The sequence below is a fragment of the Carassius auratus genome, chromosome 47 (genome assembly GCF_003368295.1).
Source record: "Carassius auratus strain Wakin chromosome 47, ASM336829v1, whole genome shotgun sequence".
In the NCBI taxonomy this organism is placed as follows: domain Eukaryota; kingdom Metazoa; phylum Chordata; class Actinopteri; order Cypriniformes; family Cyprinidae; genus Carassius; species Carassius auratus.
In genome coordinates, this window is record NC_039289.1 from 3705384 (window position 1) to 3725206 (window position 19823).

General features: G+C 36.9%; 1 protein-coding gene across 1 annotated transcript in view; it reads right to left on the minus strand.

Moving 5' to 3' along the window:
- The window catches only part of LOC113064818 (low-density lipoprotein receptor-related protein 1B), a 207079-nt gene that overhangs the window by 73169 nt on the left and 114087 nt on the right, over positions 1-19823 (minus strand). The window contains exons 36-44 of the mRNA XM_026235763.1: positions 18533-18667; positions 18296-18425; positions 16999-17125; positions 16713-16864; positions 16312-16436; positions 15315-15686; positions 8100-8289; positions 5922-6126; positions 1911-2103 (exon numbers count right to left, since the gene is read on the minus strand). Of these exons, the coding sequence (XP_026091548.1) occupies positions 1911-2103; positions 5922-6126; positions 8100-8289; positions 15315-15686; positions 16312-16436; positions 16713-16864; positions 16999-17125; positions 18296-18425; positions 18533-18667 (1629 nt within the window). The remainder of the gene's footprint in view (positions 1-1910; positions 2104-5921; positions 6127-8099; positions 8290-15314; positions 15687-16311; positions 16437-16712; positions 16865-16998; positions 17126-18295; positions 18426-18532; positions 18668-19823) is intronic.

Sequence of the window (19823 nt, forward strand, 5' to 3'; positions counted from 1 at the left end):
TTCTGTCAATTTCATGGTGCCATTTTACGTCCTGGGTGAATCAAGTTTGGTCTCTTGGCTTTAAATGATTTGCACCTCAGGCACTTGAAATGTGGTGCTCTTTGTGAGTTTCAACAGATGCAATTACCAAGCACTGCAGGTGTAAGTTTCATGGTTGGGGAATATAAACGTAAATGTCATCATGTGCATTAAACAGAGTTTATGTAAATGTACTTCCAGCAGTGGCCAGACAGGACTGGGTCTCAGTATTTTGAATGGGACTTGAATGAAGGTACCAAGATGGATTCACAGTATTAAGTCAGTGAAAAATACTAAAATGGATCATTTAGATATTAATGTATATACCTTTGTAATTTAGTGAGAAGAAAAAAATTATATATATATATATATATATATATATATATATATATATATATATATATATATATATATATTAATTAAAAGTTTAAAGAAAAATATTTTTAATTGATATTACTGGAAAAAAATAATGACAATATAAAATATCATACAAATTAAAATCTTCATTCAGAATCCAGATTTATAACAAAGGCATATGTATTCAGAGGCTAAATTATATCAAATCAAATCGCAACGTGTATTTAGAATCTATAAAAGTAGTGTAAACGCAATATACATTATAGTCAGAGATATGCAACATATATCATAACCTGAATCTGGAATCTAGATTCCAGAAAAGAAAAAGAAAATAACTTTTATTTATAATCTATATATTTGGAGCAAACTGAATGTTACAATATGAATGTCAAATATATATCATAATCTGAATCAAGAATCTAAATTTAGAGTGAACAGGAACCGGCACTTAGTCTAGTTTTGAAATTTGAAATTTAAAATGACAATTTATATAGAATCTACTGTATATACTCAGAGCAAATCTAAATTGCAGTATGGTTGTACAATACAGATCCAATCTGAATCCTGAATGGGGATTGAAGAAAAAAAAAGTTTTTGAATAAATGTATATTTTAATAGTCTAGTTCATAAATCTATATATAGATCTCTATTTATATTTAGATCTATATCTCAGAGCAAACAGAATCTAAATAATATAGGCAGTGGTGAAGGTAAAAAATTACTGCAAACTGTATTCCCGCCTTCTGAATAAAACAGCCAATGGCTGATTGGTAAAGTCATTATGTCACTGCAGCTGAAACCATAGAAGTATAGAAACCTGAGACTCACACATATGACTGAATATGTGCATTGGCTCGTCTAGTCTTTTTATCGCTATTTGGTTATAATCTGTACACTAATCACAATGCTGATTCAGAATCTGAATATACAAATCTGAATCTTGGAGACTTAATTTATTATACTTAAGCAGATATATCAGCCTGTAATTACTGGATATGTTCCTGTTAATGATGTATAGTCACTTCTTAATATGATTTGTATTTGTATTTATCACACTGTGCTGACATAAGCCCAGCTTGTCCTCTAATAAGTAGAGTCAGCAGAAAACTGTGTGATCGCGTTCATCTTATCTGACCTTCTTGTCAGAATGTGTGGATTTTGTTTCCAGCTTCACCGCACACCCATAAAAAAAGCCCCCAGTGACTTCTGACGCATCTAACATCAGTGACTCTGCATCGTGTTTGCTGTCATCAGAGAGTAAGCATCTCAGACATCCCGTGTGAATAATGCAAACAAGCTTTGTATGACTAATACAACACTGCAAGTCATCCGCTACGTCAACCAAGAAACATGTTTATTCGCTTGTTTTCAACGTTTTGTTTAAGAACCGTTTTTTGATTCAAGAGTTTTAGAAATATACTTTAAAGGTTTGTTGACACAACACTTCGAATTCAATCCATCTAAAAACATTTGGTTTTTATTTAGCATTAAAACAGTTGTGTCATGCGATGGAACAAGGGGAATGAATTACGTACAGCTGTTGGTGTCATTGGAAACGGCAACGATTCCCATCGGTTGATGAGGGATGTCCGCACGGAGGACTTTCAAATTGGCTCCGGTGAACTTATCAGAGCGGATCACGGCCCGTCGTGTCCAGTCGGACCAGAAGATGAAGTCTCTGTAAATTGCCAAGCCAAAGAACGTTCCGGGTCCTGATTTCACAATGACCTACAAATTTAGGAAGAAGAAATATCCTGGTAATAAAAAAAATCTTCTTTTTTTTTTTTAACAAGCACTCTATTAAATATTTCAGGTTATAGACTAACAGTCAACGTTTTGGTGAATGTATATTTCTCCTTACCTTAAAAAAAAGTATTAAAACTACCTGTATATCCATCAAGTGTATACAAACAAGCAAAAAGGGCAAAAAAACTTTGATTTTAAAAATGTATATAAAAATTTTGGAAAAAAAAATTAAAGTAGTAAATAAAACAAGAAATTAAAATATTTCGATTTTTTTTCTTCCAATTTGCATAAAATCAGACAAAAAAAAAGCAAAAAAAAAAAACTGATTTCTCCAATTTATTTTTAAAATATTAAGAAACAAAAGAGCATTTATATTAAGAGAATTTATATAGAAATTCAAGGTTCTTCCAATTTGGTTGAAGTTGACACAAACTTAAAAATCAATGATAATGTTTTTGTTGTATGAAATGAAAAAAATATATATATATTTGCAAGAAAAAAAAAACAACAACACAAAAAAAAAAAAAAAAACATCACTTTGCCCTTAGAAAGTCAAGTCGACATAGATGGATGGATGGATGGATAAATATAAATAATAAATGAATAAAATAAAAAACAAAATAAAGAGAAAATAAACACACATTTCAAAAAAATTAAGAGAAAGAAACCAATAATACAATGTCCACTAAAAATCCACTGCAAATTCTTAATAACAGTTGCTAAGATGACTGCATGTTGTTGATGTAATCCCGTTAACGCCAAAAAAAAAAAAAAAAAAAAAAGGCTGCACACATTTTTTTCCAACTTTAAGAGCTTTTCATGTGTTTTGCCATTTCTTTCCGAAGGCTTTCACAAGCCACACACATCTGCTCTGAAGTGCAGCACTAACCGCTCTTCAGTAACACAGATGTCACTGAAGGGCCGTCCGTTTGAACGGGGGTCTTTCTGTAAGAATAGGCGTCTCGATAGGCGCATGGAGAGTGAGACTCCTGCTTTAATCCGCAATGACAACATGTCAAACACGTGTTCTCACCCTCACGCAGTCGAGACATCTTTATTCCCAAGTGCTCCATCGCCGCCGCATGTGTGTGGGGGATCAGGATGAAAGATGTGGCAGACACATCTACATATCAGAGCAGTCATCTCGACAGGTGAAAACCTCTTTGTGCTCTCTTAAGATTGTACGTTTTTAGCATTGAATTACGAACCTGTGGACAAGAACATGACATTCCTGCTCCAAGCTCAGGCTTACGTTTCAAGTAGCTTCTAAGCAGGGATTATCTCGGACTTTGCTCTCCAATAATGTGATGGATTGTTACTCAAACATAACCTAACCTAAAACAGGTTCTATTTTATTTAAAGCTATTTTTCTTTATTTCTTTATTATTTTTTAAAAGACACCTTACCAAGCTCCGCCCCTTTTTACTCACAGAACCATAGAACTGAACTGGAGATTAAAAGGGAAACCCATGATTTTCAGTCGAATGTGTTCATAAATAGGTCAGAATTGTTTGAAAGTTATTTTTGAGCACTAGAATTAATTGCGACATTGACACTGTTTTCCGTTCAAGGAAATGTTGTAAAATGATTAAAAACTTGTCAAACAGCGCCCGATTATCGAACTAAGTTATCTTTTGTGCTAATACTGTCAAAACACACAAGGTTTACATGTAGACTCAAATTGGTTAGGTCTAAAATGAAAGTAAACAGTTGAGAGAAAAACTTATATGTGCCTGTATATTGGAAGTGTGCAGGTCTTAAAGGGACAGTAGGCCTATTAAACATGCAGCCTACTGTCATTGCTGTCAAGGGATAGATCACCCTAAAATGTAATTTCTGTCATTATTTACTCACTGTCAAGTTGTCCCAAACCTGTCTTAATTTCTTTCTTGTGCTGAACACAATAGATTATGTTTTAAAGAATGTGGGTTACCAAACAGTTGCTGGTCCACACTGAATTTGATAGTAGCAAAAATCCTATGGAAGTCACTGTGGACCAGCAACTGTTTGGTTTTCCACATTCCTCAAAACAGTATTTATGTTCAGAAGAAGAAAGAAACTCATTCAGGTTTAAAACTACTTTTGGGTGAGTAAATGGCGGTATAAAAATAAAACAATATGACCGAATTGACAGACAGCTGACAGAATTTTTATTTTTGGGTGAACTATTTAACGTTAATAAAACAACAGAACACAAAGAGAAAAATCACTCACCGCTTTTGACTGAAGAAATTTAATACAGTTGCTTTAGGAATCAGTTCATATGGTATTTTATTTTTATATTTGTTCATTTTAATTTCTGGAGTGCTCCTGCTAAATACACCTATTATACCTGAAAATAAAGCACTGTTTGTTTTATTTGTATGCATAGTTGTAATGTGTATCTTTTGTCATTCTTTTATCTTTGTTATTAAAAAATAAGAACAAAGATTTTTATCTTCGCCCTCTTTGGCAAAAATATATATATATTTTTTATTTTGTTACCTTGAAAGGCTTTGTCTTTATAATAGGGATATTAGTTTGGCCGTAATGCTCAGACAACTGGCAAAATAGTAAAACCAACATGACAAAGAATTGTGATAAAATCATGCTATTTCATAAAAAAAAAAAAAAAAAAATTGATGTTGTTAAGAAAGTTTCATCTAATTTGCATGGTTCATTCCAAACTCCTGGAAGTTTGCATGTGTGGCTCTGTGTGTTATTCTCTAGAGGAAGTTTGAAAAGGCTGGGGTTTGAATCTGCCAGCAGTAAATTAGATGGCACTGCTTCCTCCAGCACGCTCTGACAGGATCCCACCTCGCTAGCCTTTCTATCTGTCTGACACGCAACAAAACAAATGTTCCTTTTGTTGGCCCAGATCAATTTTCACCTTCTAATAGCCTAGCGACCAAATAGTTTCATTAGCCAGCAAGAACCCATTTAGCGCGCCGCGGCATTGTTGGTGGTTGTCAAACGATAAATTGTGTCAAACCCTCTGCAGTTCCTGGCCCTTGGTGAAAGCAAACACTAAAATCGGTTTACTTTGGCACTTAATAACCACCTAGTTTTACGTATGTCAATTAATTCAAACAGAACAGTTCCTCGAGTAGAGTTAAAAATGTTTGTTTCGCTAAATTAAACTTTTAAACAGACAGCCCTGCTTAATACTAAACATGAAATAAACAGGAACTTAAATACAGCCGGACTAATTGTGTACATTTTTATCGCAAAAAGTGGATCATACATGTATCATCAGTCGATTTACATTTTTGTGGTTTATTTTTATAATTTACATTAAACTTAACTAGCTTACTTTTTATTAAATTAACTTGTCAAACTGCTTATTATATATATATATATATATATATATATATATATATATATATATATATATATATATATATATATATGACATAAATTAGTTATTTTTCAAACATGTATGCTAATTTGTTTAAATTATTTTTTAGTGCATTATTAACTGATTACCTGAAATACTCAAAAGACATGGTTAACCAGGAACCAAGATCAATGAGAAAGCTGTTTTGTTGTTGTTTAACAGCGTTAGGACCTTTTATTTGGTCCTCCTGGCAAGAGCACAGTTTTGGTTTCAATTGACAATGTACTGAACCCTAGCGACCTGTATTCAGTGGATGGGATCGAAATCTCTTTATGTCCTCCTATAATGTTTCACCTCAGCAAAACAGAAAAGCTTCACAAAGGCTGAAAGACGTTTGCAGTGCTTTTAAGACACAGCCTTTGCTTCAGCTAATGCACTTCCATGCATTTTTTAAAAGTTACACTCAAAGTGGCTCCATACTCACGTATCTGTGTGAGCCATCGTAATCACACCTCTCGATGTGGCCAAGACTGCCGTCGGAAAAATACAGCTTTTCAGCTTTGTGGTCAATGGTGAGTCCATTAGGGGTGATGACATCCATGCTAACAATAATGCGGATGTTCCGGCCAGTTAAAGTTGACCTCATGATGCTCGGCTTCTGCTCGTTCCAGTTAGTCCAGAACATCAAGCTGGGGGAACGCAAACAGACTGTTAGCTTTCACATCAAATGTTTTTTTAGAATAAAATTATATATAGGCCTATATATATATATATAATATGCTAATAGCCTCATAAAAAATTTATTCATCTACAATTATTATTAAAAAGACTACAGCCTCATAGCATCAGCCCTTTTTCTTTTAATGTGGCGGAAAAAGACTAGTCGGTCGAAGGACGAAGCATGTCCTTGTGTTTGAGCCGAGTGTGCTAGCCTGGCATGTGACGGCACCTTGCAGTGTCAGTCGCTATCGCCAGTGTGTGACTTCTAGCTGTGATCTTTGGCAGCTTTTGGATTGCTGTGACTTCTTGCTGACAGCAGCAGCCACTTATTGCCGTGCTAATGCTCTAACAGGCTAACGTGCGACTGCTACATGCTATATGCTGTCAGGGTATGAAGCGGTGAAATGTTCCTTAAAAAACAAAACAAAGAGCCAAATTAATGCTACAGCTAAAACATAGCAAACTGTGATTTAAACTATTGAGCAATATGCCTAAATTTCTGATTTCCTACTTTAAAATGTGAAGAGAATGCCTGTAGAATTGTGATTAGCGCACATATAAACAATCCTGTTTATATTCATACACCTGAAGAACACAAGCTAGTACTAGCATAGCATTGTTTACTTTTAGCAGTTTGGCAAAAGCTAACGTTAACTGTGATTTTGCTTCCATACACAACATTTTCAAGCATCAGGCAATTTGTAAAGATGAAAATCTGACAGACACTGGAAAAGCTGACTGAATATAATTTAGCATTAAATGGGGGGAAATGCTAAAGTCAACCGACTAAATGTAGACTGATAAGGCAAAATCAAAATAAACAAAAGTACAATCCCTTTCATAATTTTAAACTGACTGCTTCTCAATTAAATTTTTTAATTTTATCCCAGAAATCTTTATCCCTCTAAATGCTAAAGAATGCTAAATGCTAAATAAACGACAATTAGCATAGTACACATAGTAAAAAGGAGAAAAATAACAAGAAAAAAAAAAAACGGTTATAATCTACAAAAAGTAACAAAAATGTATATCTTTTGATGAGTGTGTCAAAAATTGTGTGTTCATCTAGATGCTAGTCAGATTAGCAGATGCTAAATTAAAAATCATTAACAAAACTACGGTTTCACTTGATAAACATGGTTTGTGCTGACCACAAAATATTTGTTTAGAGCTAAGTATTAGCAGTTTAGCAGCTTATAGTAATAGTAATAAATTTACTTCAATAAATACATATAACTTCTCTTTTGTATGGCTTGCTACTGTAAAACCTAGTTCAGAAGCATGGCGTTAGATGACACTAAAATCAGTTGATCACAAAAAAAGTCAATGCTGAACAGTTCATGAGAGCAGCAATATGCCAAAGTAGAAAAATAAAAAAATAAGTGCATGTTTTCTAATTAGAAAATGAATGGAACTGCTGACAGAGATCAAGAGACGCAAATGTGTTTGGAGATTAATATCGCAAATCTCTGAAGCACAGGTCACACTGTTTTCAGATTTGAATTTTTATGAAGCTCATAACTCACTGATGTAAAATTAATACTCTGTATGTAGGCTGGCACCTAATTACTCCGGAATAATTAGAGGAACCCTCCCTTAATTGACCTTTTGGAAAGACAGCCCTCAAAAAAAGGAAAAAAAAATGTATCAACAAGGGTTATTTTGAGGTGAGGTGGAATCCAGAAACTTTTGCCATTTGAGACGGATGGATTTATTTTTACTGTAATGAAAAGTTAATGTTTTTGGACTTGCAAGATAGACAATATATGAATCTAAATGTATGTATAAATATATAATTTTTTTTTTTTTCATATACATTTATATAAAACAAAACACTCACACACACACACACACACATATGAAATGGACAAGGATCACTACAGCACTTGACATAAAAAATACTTTCAAATTGTCAAAGATTAAATTTAATCTCTAGACTTACTTCTGGCATTCGTCCAGAGTGAGGACATGTGGATGGTCCTCCTCAGACAGGGAGACCACAGTGTCCCGGTTGAAGGCGTTTGGTCTGGTCTGGTCAATGCTGTGACGGGTGACAGTGGCTGTGGTGGAGCTTGTCCAGTACAGGACGTCCCATCCTCGGTGGTAAGCCAGCCCCTCCACAGAACCAACATCTACAGAAGGAAACACGATGACATTGCTGTGACCTGATACACTCACTTAAAACTCACTACACTTTAAAGCCTGAAATGATGCACAAATACTTTTATCTATTCATTTCAAACCTTCTATCAATCATATAAGACATAAAAAGCACTGAAGCTCACAAATGAAAGCAGTTGATCTGATAGCCATAAAACCAGATGGGAGGCAAACACCTTCACAGGTTCTTTCAGAAGTGATTCAAAGAGAAGAAAAAGCAGACAGATGGTCGATGTGAAACAGCGAGGTGTCAGAAAAGGTCAAGATGTGTTGTGGAAATCTACGTCAATACTAAAACAACACAGAAAAAAAAAAAAAAAAAAAAAAAAAAACAACAACACTTTTGTGCTCTTAAAAAGATTTGTAAGTAATTTACTTTAAAACACTGCACTTTATGAAGAACTCACACACAAAATTAACAAATATATACATTCATATTTTCTAATTTTACATATGATATTACAAAAGTGGCATGTTGGAATAACAAAATAAAAACAGAATGAAAAATAGAATATTTGGAATAATTTTATGTATACGATTCATTTCTTATAACTTCAGCCTGTGAAATAACAAAACTGCAGTAGCTGAATTTACAGTCATCTCATGTATTGCCTATGCAACCATATCATGTATGACCCAACGCAAAGTACAGTGCATTCTTATAACCTGCTTGGGCCTTTTTGTGAAAAACTAAATAGTGCACTGATGAAACGATTATTCAGCCTTTTTGATGTTGCAATTAGTGGTATTTTTCAATTATCGGCATCGGTCGATACGTTTTTCTGCTTGGCCGACGTGTTCGAGATTGAGCGCACAGAGGTCACATTCTCCCTCTTGTTCGATGTCGTCATTAAAAGTTGTGTCTAATACAGATAGAAGTCTGTCTAATAATCAAACACAACAGTGAAACAAAGGAATTAATGTATACAATAAATAATTTTATATTATTAGTAATAGAAAGGCAAACATTATAATACTTTCTCGTTTGCTGTGTGCAAATACACATTTATATCATTTGAACAAATCTTTGAATGGCGAATGAACATTTAATTTCACAAACTTTCATGAAATGATTTCAAATTATATCGGCTTTATATTGGCTATTGCTCCCCCTGCTTTCCAAGATATCTGCATTGGCATCGGCTGTCAAAAAAAAAAAAAAAAAAAGTATCAGTCAACCACTAGTTGCAATTACATAATGCATGGGAGAATTTTTATTTTTTTTTGTTTATCGCACTGCAACCTGAGCAGCATCTTTTAAGAAGCTCTGCAGAAATATGTAAATTGTTTCGGGATGTTCAAAATCCCACAGAGCCTGACAGGGAAAGTGATTGGCACCAAAAAGGACACATGAGCTCTACTGAATTATGTGCAGTTAACATAAGGAGTTAACAAGAGAAAAGCAGGACGCCAATTGTGCTGAAGAAGGACAATACGGCCTTTCAGAACCAGCAGAGTAATTAATTTATACCATTTGCCATTGACTGTAGAAAAAATTATAATAAAAAAAAAAAATTAAAAAAAAAATCAATAGTCAGTATCGCAAAGGAGATACAATGAACAGCAAACTGACACTTAAATATCCTTCTCTTTTGAGAAAAAATAACAAATAAAACAAAAAGTGTAGTCTCACATGCATCTCCTCTAGTGTTCTACATGAGATCTCAACAAAGTTTGTTACAAAGTGTTTGCAGATTTGCTAATGTCTGCAATCCATCATGTGTAGCAAACACATCAAGTCAACATAATTTGCCTTTGCAGCCCATTTAACATCTGTGCTATCAGGTTTTAGGAGTGAAACCGATGTTAAACGGGCAGTGTTTGACATTAGCCAGAGCTTACAGGAATATAGTAAAAATTGGACACTTACAAAAACGACAAATACTATTAACAAAACAAAATACTATTAAAATTGTATGTTAATATTGATATGCAAAATAGATTTTATTATATCGTCAGTTTGTTTGTTTTCACAGTTTTAGTAATTTTTAAAGTCAATGAGCTTGCAGCTCAACATTTGCAACATGCTTCAGAAACCCTCCACCTTCCCCAGCTCCACACGTATAGATCTGTTTCATCTATGTTATATGTGTAGCGGCAGTATTTCCTATATGCTCAAGGCAGCATGTCTGTGGATGTATTAGCAGTAGCGAATCCCTGTACTTGCTCTGCCACCACAGCAGCGTAGCAGAACTCCCCCCAAGACTAAACACATTAACATGCATTTTACCATACTTGAACTTTTACTTTCAATACTTAAGTACGTTTAAAATTTAACAAAAACTTTTCATATTCAAGTACAATAAGTATCCCATACTTTCACTAATAATAATTAATAGGGCTGTGCAAAAAATCAAACACAAAAATCGCTTTCAAAATCGACAAAGAATCGCCACCGATTTTAAAATCGACTCTGTGGATCGAAGCGACCCCAATACAAATAACGTGATATTTAGCCCTTAATATGCGAACTTTACCAAGGCAACCATGCCATAAAACTTACATTTTAATCCTGGAAAGCAATTTTTTATCGGGGAAACTCCTGGAAAAGCGATTGGGCTAGTTTTGGACTAGTTTTGAGAAGCAACTGGGCAGGATTTGTTGTGAAAACCTGGCAACCCTGATCTGAACGCACGTGCTGGAGATACACTTCTAATTACAGGAGTGTCTTTACTAATAATTAACTAATAATTTACTAATAATTAAAGTAATATTCTAAATGGTGACTTCAACTTCTACCAGTCATTTTCTGGCTCGATATCTGTACTTTTACTTGAGAATGACTTTCAGGTACTTTATACACCACTGCCCACATATCATGCATCCACAGAAAAATCTTACACGATAAAACCAGGAACAGGTGCTAAGAAAGCAAACTTGACTTTAAACAGCAATAACCTGGTATTTGTTTATCAGAGGTCAACAGGAAAATGACTGGTTTTCGGAATGAAGGTGATGTGACATTTCCATTTCAGGCTCCGACTAGAGTTACGCAAGACAGCCGAGGCCTGCATGTTGCCATGGAAACACCTCCTATACTATATTATGTGTGTGTCAAGTGATCCCATCCCATCTGCGATCCATCACCATCCTCTGGCTAACAAAGACAGATTTCCCCTAGCAGAGACGCAGCATTGGCAGCACTGTGTCTCGCTCTTTCTCCAAAGGCCTGAAGGCTGATCATGTGCTGTCGAACCCCTCTGGCATAGTTCACTGTCTGACGTCTTCCCTCTGCATGTCTCTCTCTCCAAGCCAATACTCCCAAACCACAATCGATTTTCCTGACACATGGATAAAAAGCCTTCAGGGCTTGAGGTCTGGTGCGCTTATGGAGCCTCAACTAAGTAAGACCTTTAATTCTTTCTAATATTCTCTTCCTGATTACCGTTGAATTACAATGGCCTATCTCTTCATTCACAAACCGGATATGTCTCTCTTAAATGAATAATTTTACTTTGGTGTTGTTCTGTTTTTTTTTTCTACACTGATTAGCCTTTCTGTAACGAAATGGGTCTGAATGATTCATTTATGAATCGGACTGATCTAGTTCTCAAGTTGAATGTACTGACTCAATCTGAATGTAGAAGTGTATAGCTCATTCAAATATTTAGATGTTTTTTAGGGGTGCTCGGATCACGATCGGCCGATCGTTAATGCGCATCTCGTCAGTAAAGCCGGTTCTCTAATCAGCGGTAAATGTACAAACAAAGAGCCGTTGTTAACTGAGAAGATGCGCAAATAAACGCTGAAAATGAAGTGGATTTGTGCATCTTCTCTGTTAACAACGGCTCTGTGTAGTAACAGCTGCTCTGTGTGAAATCACGCACCTGATGGAATTTACCGCTGATTAGAGAACTGGCTTTACTGACGAGATGCGGATTAATGATCGGAGCAGCCCTAATGTTTTTCCTATATTTTGACAATATTCGATTTACAGTACATCTTGATATTTTGACTCAAGACTGCTTCAATAAAATTAACTTCGCTTATACTTATTCAGGATCATATTAATTCATTAAAAGGATCTGACTTAGAATGATTCGTTCATAATTATGGCAACCAAATTTTATGAATAATGGTTTAAATTTCAAGCTTTTACTCAAAAGTACCATGGCTTTTACTTTAGTATATGTATCGCAAATGGGATTCCCAATATAAGATAAGTCCCAATGGGAAGGAAGATTATCAACAAAAATAACAAAATAAATATATATATATTTTTTTTTACTAGGACACTCAGTTCCTATTCATTGGTATTGCATGGAAATGAGTAACTACATCATTCTTTAAAATGTAGTTTGTGTTGCACAGAAGAACGCAAGTCCAACAGGTTTTGAAACAACATAATGAGTCTGACTAAAGCCCCTTTCACACTGCACGTCGGACCAGCAATATTTCCGGAACATTGCCGGGTCGCCTTCTGTGTGAAAGCAACCACGTCCCGGGATTGATTACCGAATTGAACCTGGGTCGGCGACCTAGTAACATTGTGGGGTTCGACCCGGGACGAGCGCTGTGTGAACAAAAGCCAGATCTAATTCTGTGTCGAAGTGATGGCGCGCGTTATCGCACGACTCTTTTACCGGCTGTTTTGAAGGAAGATCAACGTTCGCAACGAAAACATATGTGCAAACTGTAATGAAGCAGAGATCAGTTAGTTCCTCACTTTCCGCGCTGACGCCGAGATCGTTTGCTTGCTTCAGTGAAAGTATAACGTGCCAAGCGTTGTCGACTCGTACATTACACGTCACGCGCTGATGTCACGTGTCGTTACGGGATTTTCAAGGGTTGTGTGTGAAAGCACGCACATATACCGGGTCATCACTGACAGTGTGAAAGTGCAAAATCTAGCGACCCGGGAACAATTGCAGGAACACTTTACCCCTGTATTTGCCGGAATGGCAGTGTGAAAGGGGCTTAAAAGATGACGTATTTTTCATTTTTAGGTAAAGTACACCTTTAAAAAGCCATCAACAGCTTGCAAGAACAAACTGCAATTTAAATGTAAAATAACCCAGAGGCTCTGTTGCAAGCACAGGAAGGGGCAGGCGGGGGATTTGACAGTAGTATTCAAGAAGAGCGAAAATGATTAGGTGTGATTCCTCTGTATGTGAAAGTTCACTCTGACTGAACAGGCTGAGCTGTAAAAAAAAAAAAAAAAAAAAAAGACTTGGATATTTGTAAACAGTGTTATGAAAACAAAGTCTTGAATCACCAGCATTGGTGAAAACTATAGAGGTCTGAGTAAAAGTCATCGACCTGGACAACTGGCTGGTCTTGAACTGGCTTTGATTTAAGCTGCAATGTCAGATATGAGCCTTCCTGTGAACAAAAGCTGGTCTTTTGAGATGTTGGAGCAACACAGTTAAAGCTGTCAGATGAAATGTACAAAAACACGGTCAGATTTCAGTCATCTCATGAAATTGAAGAAAATTCTTGGCAAATTCCCATTCTTCCCAGGTTTTATGAGATTCATCGTTCCTTACCGCTCTGACGAGTCAGTTCCCTTTAAACTCAATATTTAAAAACTAATATAGTCACAAATCAGCTAATATAAAAAAGTCACTTAAACTAAAGAGCTAGCAGTCATTCCCTCACCTCTATCAGGCCTCAAACAAGAGTATGTACAGACAAGCTGCTTATCAGCTGAACGCCAGCACACATGCTTGCAATATATCAGCATAAATTCATATCACAGGATAAAACTTAGCATCTAGGGTCAGGTGTAACAATCGGAGCACCTGCGACAGCCTCATTTGACAAATATCACAATTCCTTTCAGGCAAGCTATCCTTCAGCATGGCAGCTGCGAACTCACAGCTCTGCAGGTTAATGGCAAACTGATTCAATGAGATGTTTGTTAATGTTGACAAGGTTAGAGTCTGTTACAGTACATCACAAAGTATGAATTTAAATGCCGGCTACTGGGATGCTGCTTTATCAGAGTAATTGGCTGTACCCTGAGTGGATAATTTATTTACATTTTACCACCATTAATTGGCCATGATGCTGCTACAAATAAAGCAAATAAATGTGTTAATGAAAGCACGATGTACAGACAACATCAAGCCGGACGTTCCAATAGAAGTGTTCTGGAAAATGGTCAATAAGTTTTGACAACTCTATACAACCAATTTCCAATTCATTCAAATGTTTCTCACACATGTGATGTAAACTATAAACACTAAAGATTAGGGCTGCACGATTTGTCGTTTAAGCATCGATATCGCGATGTACAAATCTACGATTGTCACATCGCAGGATGTGCGATGTAGGCTGTCGTAGTCGATCCGTTATTTATTAACTTTACGGGCCAGCTGCTCCCCGGCCCTTAATGAACGTGATTCGCGGATTAATTGCACAGCTTAACCATTATAGAGTGAAAGTTTATCATGGACAGGACTGAAAGACACATGCAAGTTTAACAGGGCAGAGAGAGAGAGAGCGAGCGAGCGACAGCCGCGAGAGAGATAGAGAGAGAGCGTGAGAGAGAGACATAGAGAGAGCATGCGAGAGAGAGAGAGAGAGAGAGAGAGAGAGAGAGAGAGAGAGAGAGACAGCGCGCGAGAGAGAGAGAGAGACAGTGCGCGCGCGCAAGAGAGATAGAGAGAGAGAGCGCCGTCTAAAAACAACACGAGTGTTGTCTTGGTCTCTCTCTTTCGCTCATATTAATCAATTGACACAATGGTGTCGATGTTTAAATCATTTAAAATGAGAATGTAAGTGTGCTCACCCCATTTTTGTTTGTAAAAAAAATTGATTAGATTTCATATCGAAATATATATCGCAGAAAAATATCGCAATGTCATTTTTTCCCAATATCGTGCAGCCCTACTAATGATGTCTAAAAACTTTGTAAAAATAATTCATCAGTAATATTCAGAAGGTCTCGGCTACACCAGGGTTCTCAATACAATGACTTGCTATGTCTGGCAACAAAATACAACAATAAAAAAGTGCAACAAAATAAGCAAAAAAATTAAACACAATTACTTACTCTCAGCAATGATGCGATGTCCTGTCCAGTCGTCATTGATGACTTGTATATTCCCATAATGAACATCGCTTAAGAAAATCCGATTGGTTCCATTCACTTTCTGACGATGATCAAAGGCCAAAGCTATAACGTTTTTAAAATAATTTGGGTTCTCGTACGCCCTGATGGGCGAGTTGTGGTTATTCTCGTCCGATAAATGAATACTCCTCAAAATGGTTCTCTCAGAGTAGAGCAGGTAACCCTCATACCGGTTGCACCGGAGTCCATCCTGAGCAAGATATCCGTGGGCGCAAGCACAAGTTTTCCGGTTATTCCCCAAGTAAAAACAAAGTTGCTGGCATCCTCCATTCGCTCTGCTGCAAGTGTTCGTACCTGGGTAGGTCAGAAAATCAGACATCAGGCTCCCTAAAAAGTTTCTTAAACAAAGGTGTCAAACTCAGTTCTTAGGTCACTGTCCTGCAGAGTTTGGTTCCAACCCTATTTAAATCCACCTGAACCAGCTTATCAAGGTCTTCAGGATTACTAAAAATATTCAAGCAGGTGTTTATGGAGCTGAACTAAGCAGGATTTTGGCCAGCCAGCAGAAGACTTTGACACGTGGTCTAAACAAAATGATGTAAAACTCAAAAACCATGACATTTCTAAGACATTTACTGCTAAGACAGCAAGTTTAATTGATCTCTTTTACATATGGTGTCCATTGTCAGGTGTTTGTTCATCAGCAGGAGTATCTAATCCTGCTCCTGGAGTGCTACTTTCCTTTCAAGTTTAGCTCTAGTGCTCATTAATCACCTCTGATCTAGCTAATCAAGATCTTCAGCATTACTCGAAGCTTCCAGGTAGGTGGGGTAGAGCAGGTTGGAGCTAAACTCTGCAAAAAGGTGGTCCTCTAGAAGCGGGATAGGACAGTCCTGCTTGATCTGGGATAAACTTGTACTTGTGTGCATTGGTGCAATGTTTAAAGAACAGGAAAACTGTCATTAAGTGAAACCTCAACCTTTCTCCCGATCCTGGTTAAAGACCTTCACATCTTTCAGACTGACACCCAAGCCGCTCCTGATGGTCACTAGGTCCACGGCGTCTTTCTTGGAAGCACGGCGGATGGATCCATTGGCGTAGGCTCTACCATTATGGGGACATAAGGCCAAAAGTTTGACACTTACTAATCAATGGCCCTCAACTAATTAAATGCAAAGAACTCATTAAAATACAGTACACAGCTGGTCTAACAGAAGGTGAGGTAACCCATCCTTTGAATGACATCGAACCACAGGAGATTCTGAAATAATCAAATGTGTTTTTTTGCACTAGCATCATGACCTTATAGGGAATATGGGATGGTATCTGCATTCTTGGGCCATTCTTAGAGACTGTAACATTTATGGAAAAGTAAATTACCTGTCAGACCAGAAGAGGTAAGCCCCAAAGACTGCTATGGAAAAAATATCCACCCCACTCGATGAGAACACAATCTCCCTCTGCTCACCCAGCTCAAGGTTGATTCTTTCAATCTTGCTGTTGCGGGCGTCGCACCAGTATAATTTATTTTCCTTACAAAAAAAAAAATTGAAACATCATACATTTGTTAAATTAAGAACAAAGGTGTAATGATCTTGCCCTAAAACTGCAAGATAAGCCATGAAATCAACATGGACTTCAGCATAAGCATGTAGGGAAAGCAGACCTGATAGTCTATGGAGATGCCATTAGGCCTTGCTAGTCCGGTGCTAACAAGCACAGATTGCTCTGAACCATCAAGACGTGACCTGGAGATGGTAGGATTCTGGCCCCACTCTGTCCAGAAGAGAAACCTGTATGAATTCATAGGAAAATATGATTAAGTAGACTTCTTGAGGAATTTTGACATTTGCACAGTTTGAAATCCAAGATTGCTCTACATTTGGAGTGAAGACAAGTATATTGCTAATAGGGTTACTGTTTATTTGGGCTAATGAGGTGTTCAAGTCCTCCTGAGATGTTCAGAAATTGTTTTTCCTCTCCTCTACCATTCACAGTACATGTCTAGGTGGAATCAGATAGTACATGGTCTAAAAAGGGGTACCCTTGAAGGTTCAATTTTGTACCTTATCTACCCCTAAAAGGTGCATATTAGCTTTAGAGTAGTATTATGTACCATTAAGGTACTACTATGCACATTTAAGGGGTAAATAAGGTACAAAGATGTCCCTTTAAAGGTACTGTCCCAGATTCAAGCTGTAAAGGTACAATTTTCACACATTTAAATATAAATAAGACCAATTGTAGAACAGGATTCTATGTCCATCAGATAAAGAGTGGATCATTAAAAATGTTTTTTTCACATTTGAAGGGTAGAAGTTGAAAATAGAGTCTTTTGGTGATGCCAGTGAAAAACAGAAAAGTGGTTTCAAGTGAAGCTAATTATTTTTTATGCCAGACTATAAGGAAAACTTTTCTTTGGAATAATATGCACCAATTAATTGTTAATCCAAAAGGCAAACAGCGAAAGCAGAGTAATTTCCAAACTGCAAGGGGGAACTTTGAAGTCATTCCAGGTTAATAGGATTCCAAAAAAAATATTTCTATAAATCGACCAAATCTTATTGACCCATTTCTAAGTAAGATAGAGGTACAGATAGGACCCCAAAATAGATGCAGCCACATGATAGGGATCTGAAATATGTTGAAGCTTAATTTTTATATTTCACTTTTACAGTACAAAGCTGTAGATAATGAGAAAACTCATTACAAACATGAGGTCAAGATTATTATGGCCCTCTCAAATTAAAATAAATAAAATGGAAATTATAAGACCTTTAAGGAGGACGTACATCTGCAGTTAACAAGCTTTGAGGTGCTAATTGTACACGCTAACTGCTCTCTAGACGATCATAGGTCATTCATTTAAATGCTGTCGCTGGGGTGAACTGAAGCTTAGCATTAGAAAAAAATAAAGCACAGTGTATTTTCAGAGTTGGAAACATACAAAGGCAGATACATACCCTTTCACTGGGTGTACAGCAATGGCTCTGGGTTGATCAAGACTGTCAGATATCACCACGGCACGATACATGCCATTCAATCGAGCAACCTCAATGAGATTTAAGCCATGGTCCGTCCAGTAAATATTACCTTTGGATGCAAAGCAACAAAGACCCTGAACCAACAGAGAAACAATAAGCTTGACAACATCAATTTGGAAATGCACAGAAATGCTAAACTAAGAGAAACCTTCACACCTGCTATCCAGTCCACTGCTAGTCCTTCAACACGTCCGAGACCACTTGTGACGATGTCCTCTCTCCAGGTCTGGTCTCGACTGGATCTAGAGATTCTGTTGGAGCCCATGTCTGTCCAGTACAACGTGTCATTTCCTGAGAAAATAACCCATAGTTAAAAGGTTTGCCTAAAATAGTTCTCTCCTGCTGTTTAAGTCGGATCAGCTTCGGTCCTGGAGGGCCACTGCCCCGCAGAATTTAGCTCCAACCCTAATCAAACACACTTGCCTGTAGCTTTCTAGTGATCTTGAATACATTTATTAGCTTGTTTAGGTGAGTTTGATAATGGAGGCACAAGGATATATTGGTCATTGGCTGATACTTTTTATAGTTTCGTGGCCTAATGGATAGAGAGTCGGACTTGTAACCCGAAGGTCATGGGTTCAAACCTCATGTCCGGCAGGGATTGTAGGTGGGGGGAAGTGAACGTCCAGCGTACATCTTCAATACTATGACAGAGGAACCCCCAACTGCTCCCTGGGTACCGCAGCATTGGCTGCCCACTGCTCCGGGTGTGTGTTCATGGGGTGTGTGTTCACTACGGTGTGTGCACTTGGATGGGTTAATTGCAAAGCACAAATTCTGAGTATGGATCGCCATACTTGGCTACACGTCACTTCACTTTTGTACATTTCATTGAACAAAATAATTTAATATATTTTTACATTTATATTACCATTGCTGTCACCTCACTAATCAAATCTTGTCAAACTTTAAATGAATTTATTCCATTGTTTTATTTTATTATATTTTTGTATTTTACATTTTAGTATCATTGAGAATATTTATAATTCGATGTTTTTTTTTAATGTTTACTGCATTCATATTTCTTTTAGTTTTTTGTGTGTTCTTTTCTTTTCCTGTTATGTCACAACAGCTAAGAATTGTAAACATATTGTGCAGGTGGGCAATTTCGAATAAACAAGGTCTTAAAAACAAGGCCGTGTGCCAAGCTCCACCTACAAAAAATGGTCTGTTTCTGCTGGCCAAAATGTCTTAGCCCTTTCCCTTTCATTCAAACCTGCATTTTCTCCCAAACAATAGAGGCTAAAAAGGTACCTGTGATTGACCTGGCTCCCATGGTCTGTACCTTTCAAAGCGCTTTGCGTGAAAACTGCTTTGACTTGGCCGCACAACATTATCCGTAGCTTCATGCATCACCAGCTCCTCGCCCACTCAAAAATTTACATTATATCCCTTTTGATAAAAACTGCAATAAAGCCAGTTCACACTGTTATGAGACATCGGCTCA